General features: G+C 36.6%; 1 protein-coding gene across 1 annotated transcript; it reads left to right on the top strand.

Annotated features, from left to right (window-relative positions):
• Positions 1 to 1,189: 1,189 nt before the first annotated feature.
• Positions 1,190 to 6,958, top strand: LOC149227304 (uncharacterized). Its single transcript, XM_089377746.1, has 3 exons — positions 1,190 to 1,825; positions 3,809 to 4,153; positions 5,556 to 6,958. The coding sequence occupies exons 1-3, from the start codon at positions 1,496 to 1,498 to the stop codon at positions 6,150 to 6,152; spliced, it is 1,272 nt and encodes a 423-aa protein (XP_089233872.1). The 5' UTR covers positions 1,190 to 1,495; the 3' UTR covers positions 6,153 to 6,958.
• Positions 6,959 to 7,678: the final 720 nt, after the last annotated feature.

Below are 7,678 nucleotides of genomic sequence, written 5' to 3'. Positions count from 1 at the left end.
TCATTAAAAATTTTACTAATTTAGAAATTGATTTTAAAATGTAAATTTTTAAATTATTATTATTTTCTATTTTAACAAAAATCAATTTTGAAATATAAAATTTTAATCTATGTAATATGATTTTTTCATTTTAATACTAATATTATTAATTATGAATATTAACTACATGAAATAGTTTTAAACATTAATAACAATGTCTATACCAGACAATGTTTATATTGTGATTATTACTTTTGAAATAGAAATTATCAATTTAATATGATAATATTCTTTTTATGTGTAAATTGTAATTACTAATTACATTATATAAAACTAACTTAATAGTCAATATCTTTATCATATCTTACAAGCAATATGTTAATTTCTATATAATAAAGTAAATTATATGAGATATATTGTTTTGAAATAATCCATTAACTCTACTCAATTTTTTTTTTAAATATAAATTCTTAATTTAAATTATATATATATATATATTAATTAATCATAATATTCTTATTATATTTTATTAATTATTAATTATAAAGTGTAATAATAGAGTGTTGCCGCTAAATCACATTACAATTTTTGTTATTCATGCGTTTCGAACTATTAAGTCTGGTTCATCATCAAGATTTGGATGAAACTTTTCGAACCAAAGTCTCGTTCATCATCATTACTTGAATAAAAGTACTTTCATCGAAATCTTAATAATGAACCAGAATTTCATCAAAATCTTGATGATGAATCAAACTTAATGATTCTAAAAGCATAGACAACAAAAATTACAATGTAATTTACCAAACACATTTTCTCATATCATTATAAATAACAAAAAAAAATTACACTACAAAATAGAATATTAATATAATTGACAACATCTTTATTATATTATTTTGTCATATATTAAATTAGAGTGTAGATAGATAATTTTCTTTCAATGATAAAACCATAGCATGCCAGAAATAATATAAGATTCTCACCAATTTACTCTACCAAACCAGACATAATGAGATAAAATTTTAATTAATAAAATAATGAATTCCCACCCATTTCCAGCTACAATATAGAAAAACCCAAAAAACACTGCCCCAGCTTTAAGCTGAATCACAGCCAACCTCAACTACATCCCATTAAGAGAAAAAGGAAAATGGTGAGCCCCCACCTGCATCGATTGAAACGTATTATTCCTTTTTTTTCCTAAAGGAACAAACATGCTGCGGCTGTCCGTTTGTCTGTTCACATCATCTAACGGCCCCTTCTCTCACACACATTCTCACATACTATTTGGACTACACTCCTCGCTCCACCTATAGTTTGGTGAACTTTTCCTTCCCTTGGTTTTCCATTCTTCCAAATTCCATGACCAGTCAGCCCTGCCAGTGTATGCCCCTCTTCTTCTATACATAGGAGCTTGAGACCGCAGGTCAAAACCCAGAAAGAGACCCATTCCAATGCTTCTGGGAGCCGCCCAGTGAGCTTCAGTGCACAACAGTTATCTTAATCAGGAGCCAAAATGGGTCGGAGGTCCAGGAGCAGGAGGAACCAGATGCTGGCGAGGTCGAACCGTGTGAAGACACTGGCTCCTCTCATGGAAGAGCCCACTGCCCAACCATATGAGGATGAGGATTCTGCCAAGAAATACAGCCCATGGGGTGGTCTCAGGGATTGGCTCAGAAATCGAAATGTTGGGAATACTGGCTGGCTTATGTACAGCAATGGCAGAAGCAGCGCTGGGAACTGCTCCGATCTTAAGCTCCTGCTGGGAGTTCTGGGATGCCCTCTGGGTCCTATTGGTGTTACCAATGATCCGCTTCCCCACCTTTCCATCAAAGATGTCCCTATTGTAAGTAATTTCGCCTGGTTTTTGGAAAATTCTCGAGTGAATTCTGTGTTCTGTGATTTGGGTTTTGATGTGAGGGTTGGAACTCTCATATAGAGAATGGTGTATCAAAGAGCTGTCTCCACTGTAAGTAATTGTGCAGGGGTTTTGAAGTCTGGAGTCAATTTTGTTCTCTGTAATTTGGGTTTTGATATGAGGGTTGGATTCTTGATAGAGCGAATGGCGTTGGGCTGTGGCTTGGTTATTACGATGGGAGATTGCCATGCAACGCCATGCAAACAGTTCAAGGTCAAACCCAGTAGGGGTAGAGCTGGTCCCTCTTGGAATTGAATAAGAACTGCCCAAGGCCTGTCAATTCGATAAGAAGGGCATAACTTGGAAGATTGTTGGTTTCTCTTGAGACTTAATAGTGAACGTCACAGGTTATTTTATCATTTTTAATATTAAATCATTTTGATTTTGACAGCAACGTGGAATTCCCCAAGGTCTGTCAATCTGATAGGCAAGGCCTAACTTGAAATTGTCCAAGGCCTGTCAATTTGATAGGCAAGGCCTAACTTGAAATTGTCCAAGGCCTGTCAATTTGATAGGCAAGGCACAACTTGAAATTGTCCAAGGCATGTCAATTTGATAGGCAAGGCACAGCTTGGAAGATTGTTGGTTTCTCATGGGACTCAATAGTTAACATAATAGGCTACTTTATCATCTCTAATGTTGAGTCGTTTTGGTTTTGATAGAATTGTTGAAGTGCCATGGCCTGTCAATGATAGGCAAGGCATGACTTGGAAGATAGTTGGTTTCCCTTGGACTTGATAGCGAATGGAATATGACACTTTTTGCTTCTTCAAATTGGCTAGTTTTGCTTTTGACAGCAATGTCGAATTGCCCAAGGCCTGTCGATTTGATAGGCAAGGCACAATTGATGAGATTGTTCCTCATCTGTTTTATTTGCAAAAATGTGTGGATGGTTGAATTCCTCATTTTTTTCTTTTCTTTAAGCTAGCTTCTTTTATTGTGATGAGACGAATGGGTGCAGATCTAGTATGAGAGGGAGTCATTACCACCATTCATTTCGCTCTTCTTCGGGGTATCCACAAGGGCGAGCTTAAGCACTAGCAAGCCACTTGGTAGGACTGGAACCTTCATGGGCTTATAATGGCTACCCGCTTTCACTGACCCAGCAAGCCACAGTTGACTAAACTTTGATTTTTACAGTGTTTATTCTTCAAAATGTAGCACTGAAAAGTGTTTTGTATAGTGGAAACTGGAAATCCTTTTGGAATTTCTGCAGAATGTCGTCTTTTCTATTGTTTTTCTGTCTTTTGTTTCATAAGCAAAACCTCTGGGTCATTGAAACCTTTTGAATTTTACAGAGTATGCTTGAAACATAATTTGGTGAATGTTTTCCTTTCATTTATTTCTGGTGCACCAAAAGCCCTAGAAGGAGTGAAAGAGCCCTTTCAATGTGGGAAGGTATATGTTTGCATGCAAGATTTTTGTCTGTTAGCAGATTTGGGGACACAGTTCTTAATCATTAGTAATTTGCAGAATGTATTGTTATTTGAAACATAGTTGGTAAATGTTTTCCTTTAGTTTATTTCTGGTATACAGAAAATCCTAGGAGAATTGAAAAGCCTTTCAAAGTTGCAAGGTATATGTTTGCATGCAAGATTTTAGTCTGTTAATAGATTTGGGGATACTGTTCATAACTTTAAGTAATTTGCAGAGACCATTGTTATTTGAGATATAGTTGGTAAATTTTTCCTCTAATTTATTTCTGGTGTACATGAAAACCCGAGTAGGAGTGCAAAAGCCCTTTCAATGTTGCAAGGTATATGTTTGCATGCAATTTTTTTTGTCTGTTTGTAGATTTGGGTGCACTGTTCTTAACCTTTAAGTAATTTGCAGAGGGATGAATTATTTAGAACTGTGATGGTCTCGGACAGGGATGCATGGTTATTGATATTTTTTTCTTGATTTGGGTAGGAAACATCCTCAGCACAGTACATTGTGCAACAATACATGGCTGCCACTGGCTGCCTCAAGTTTCAGAATTCGATAAAGAGCTCATACATAGTGGGTAGAGTCAAAATGGTATCCTCAGAAGCTGAAATGGCTACGAAAGCTTGTCGAAATTATTCACTAAAGGCTAGCGAAACTGGATGCTTTGTATTGTGGCAAATGATGCCTGATACGTGGTCAGTGGAGTTAGTTTTGGGTGGGAGCAAAGTTCATGCTGGAAGCAACGGGAAGATTGTCTGGCGGCACACACCCTGGCTTGGTTCACATGCTGCCAAAGGTCCTCCTCGGCCTCTGCGTCGGGCTCTTCAGGTATGTCTATTCCGATGGCACAAGAACGAGGATCTTTTGGTTGCAGAATGTGTTTAAAAATCAGCTTGTGATTCAGTGAAAGTCGTATTTTTTTAGTATGAAAGCATGTAGACTAGGCCTAGGATGAAGAGAAAATTGCGAGTCCAGTAAGTAAATGCGTTAATATGACGCATTTTATTCGTTTTTACAGCTGGTCAGAATTCAATAAATTCTTGATTTTTTTACGCATGCATGCAAAGTAGGTTACATAAAGGTCTATTTTAGTGAAGGATGATTGTCTTGGTATGGTATGGTTGTTTGAATGACACCTTTTTGGCCAGGGTTTGTGAGTCTAATACATGCAAAGTAGGCCTAGAATGAGGATCAGATTGAGAACACAGTGAAGTTAAAAGCATTCGTACAACTATGTCCATAATGGGCTTCAACAGCTGGTCAGAATTCAATAAAATTCGTGGGTTTTCTATGTTTGCATGCAGAGCTGGTTTAACACAAAGGTTGATTTTGGTAAATGATGATTTTCTTGGTTATGGTGGTTTGAATGACACAGTTTTGGCCAGGATTTGTGAGTCTCTATGATCAGGCTAAGTTTCAGTAAGATTGGTGCGAGTGTTCATGTAGTCTAGGTACTAGGTTTTAGGATTAAGTTGACAGAAATAGTACAGATGGTTGTCGACTAGTTTCCCAGTTAGGGTGAGAGAACCAGAGGTTGATGTCTTCAAATGAGTGCTTGCAGATTATGGCCTAGATTGCAGTTTGATCCAATGAGAAATAAGCAAATAGAAGCATTGCTGCTTGCAGAATAGGCTCTTGGATCAGGTTGTGATTAAGTTAAGAGTGGAGAATTTTAGCATGAGCGGTTGCAAAAGATAAATAGAAGAGAGTTCCGACTGCTAGAGTTAGTTTTATGGAGATTGTTGCAAAAGCAATTTATTGGTGGTTCGTCTAATAATATCTCATATTAATGTGTTTATAATGATGCATGTTCTTATGCTTGGTTAATTCCTTTTCGCCTGTGGTTTAGATCCTAGGACATCAATCACTGCATAAGGTGAATTATTAATGAAAAACTCTAATTTTGTCTAATTTCAAGCAGTGGTAAACTGAATGTCTAATTTAATCAACCATGTAGATTTTTCTTTTACGTTGGGTTTTTCGAATTTAATCAGTCATGTAGAAATTTTTATGAGTATCAAAAGCAAATGTTAATATTTAGTTGTTTTTATTAAACTTAAAAAATATTAGAACAAAACTGCATGTATGTATGTTTGCAATGGCAATTTTTTTTCGAATGCAAAACACAATTCAGGGGACTGAGCTTAGGAGCATGGCAACTATGCAGCTTCCATTAACTTGTTTTGGTGATGATGCACGTTCTTATTCTTGTTGACCTTTCTATTTTCAGGGTTTAGATCCTAGAACAACGGCAATCATGTTTGCAAATGCTCGTTGCTTGGGAGAAAAGAAAATTGGAGATGAAGATTGCTTCATTCTAAAGCTTGCTGCTGATCCTTCAACTCTGCACGAAAGGAGTGATGGACCTGCAGAAATTATCAGACATGTACTTTTTGGATATTTCAGTCAAAAAACTGGCCTCCTTGTATATTTGGAAGATTCCCATCTTACACGGATTCAAGCCACTGGAATAGATGTTGTTTACTGGGAAACCACCATAGAAACAACTATCAACAATTATAGAGCAGTAGATGGTGTGATGATTGCTCATTCAGGTCGATCAGTTGTCACTCTTTTTAAATTTGGAGAGTGTTCAATGAGCCATACCAGAACAAGAATGGAAGAAACATGGACAATTGATGACGTGGTTTTCAATGTGCCTGGCCTTTCAATGGATTTCTTCATTCCTCCTGCTGACATTATCAAAAGTGGATCAGGGGGCGATGCCTGTAATTATCAATCTGATGGAAAACCCATGTCGAGGAAGCCTCAAAATGGAATCTTGCAACAAGTGCCTGTTGGGGGATCAAAATGCATGGTTAAATAGATCTGTTAATAACATTTTTATAGGTTTGGATTTCTAATTCTGATACTGCCTCAACTTTTCAACAGGTACTTCTGTGAAAGTTACAGGATGCTTGCAAGAATCCCCTGTATCATATGGCAACTAACAATTCAGAGCATTATGACAGTTTTCTGGGAGAGCAGCATTTTCTGACAGTTGTTGAGACTGGAATACCATTCTATTATACAATTCCTGAAAAGCATAGTTTTGTTGCTAGGTTTCAGCGAGTTTGGAATTTTCTAAAAGTAAAATCTAAAAGTAAAATTGCGGGCAAGGCCCTGTCATCTCCAGTTTGGCAGCAGAATAGTAACAGTAGTTGACATTGCTACTTCGGATTCACATGCCGTATGAAGTTGCCAGCTGAACTGCATTTCTGGCTTTTCTGAATAGAGCATTGAGGTTGGTAACATTGCTGCGTAAATGCAATCATCTTTTGGCTAATGATTGATCAAGTTGCAGGGCCTTTCTTTGTATGTATATTGGGTTTTAACCGGTGTGCAGAGCTGTGTAGTTCTGTGTGAATCTGGATGACCTAGTCTGTCAGTAGTACCATTCTCTGTCCGAGTTTTTGGTTAGGATCTCTAGCTTCTAAAACTACATGTATATGTTGAAGATTGCCAAAGATTGTTTTGAATCAATCTGAAAAATATATAACCTAATAAGGGATTTTGTTTGAAGCTGCTATTGTTCAGTGTGCTGAATAAATGCACTACGCTTTACTTGCAGCTCCCATTTTCCCCAGGCTAGCGCCATTTTAAGCTAATTAATGTTTATTTCAATTTTATGAAGCCAACTGTCAACTGTTTTGTTCAATGGAGCTCTTAGTTACCAATACTCTACTGCTATGTGTTAGACTTTGAGCAAGGTTTAACAATAAGTTATAACGTTGCACCTGCTAAGCTATAGTTGCAATTAACTGCAAATTTAATTTAACTGTACAATACTATTTCATGAGCAAAAACACATGCTCAATTATCTGCTCTGAGGCAAGAATGTTCAGGAGTACGGAAGACGTGAAGGATCCGGGGCATGCCAGATTCTAACTGCAATCGATGGGGTTTTGTTGGTCATAGACTTGAATGGGACCAGAATGCAGTTTACACTCCGAACATTCTGCCATTATAAATGTGTATCCAAGATGCATTGACACTAATTATGATAATAAACTACTGTAAGTTCACTACTTAAGGGTTCTTTGAGAAGGGTTCTTTCCAGGTCATAACTGCCGTGATTATTGATTAGGGTTCTTTGAATAGGGTTCTTTCCAGGTCATAACTGCCGTGATTATTGATTAGGGTTCTTTGATAAGCGTTCTTTCCAGGTCATAACTGCCGTGATTATTTCTAAATGGCTATATGTTTCTAATTCCTTTATAAAAGCACGTCTAACCTTGTATAAACCCAACAAGCTCTTCAAGTACAAAGTGATTTCATGCCTTTTGCATTTTGATTATATTATTTTTTAATTACATAAGAGCAAACATATGCTATAAAATACATATTATTTTT

Source organism: Pinus tabuliformis, chromosome J, assembly GCF_031772625.1.
Source record: "Pinus tabuliformis cultivar Carrire ecotype Pingquan chromosome J, CPIR1, whole genome shotgun sequence".
NCBI lineage: Eukaryota > Viridiplantae > Streptophyta > Pinopsida > Pinales > Pinaceae > Pinus > Pinus tabuliformis.
The sequence above is the reverse complement of the archived record's forward strand: the minus strand, read 5'-3'. Positions and strand labels throughout refer to the sequence as shown.

Excerpts from the sequence above, each read along its gene's own strand:
- LOC149227304 (XM_089377746.1), top strand. The coding sequence starts at position 1,496 with ATGGGTCGGAGGTCCAGGAGCAGGAGGAACCAGATGCTGGCGAGGTCG. Across the intron at positions 1,826-3,808 it reads CCATCAAAGATGTCCCTATT|GAAACATCCTCAGCACAGTA; the intron begins GTAAGTAATTTC and ends TGATTTGGGTAG. Across the intron at positions 4,154-5,555 it reads CTCTGCGTCGGGCTCTTCAG|GGTTTAGATCCTAGAACAAC; the intron begins GTATGTCTATTC and ends TTCTATTTTCAG.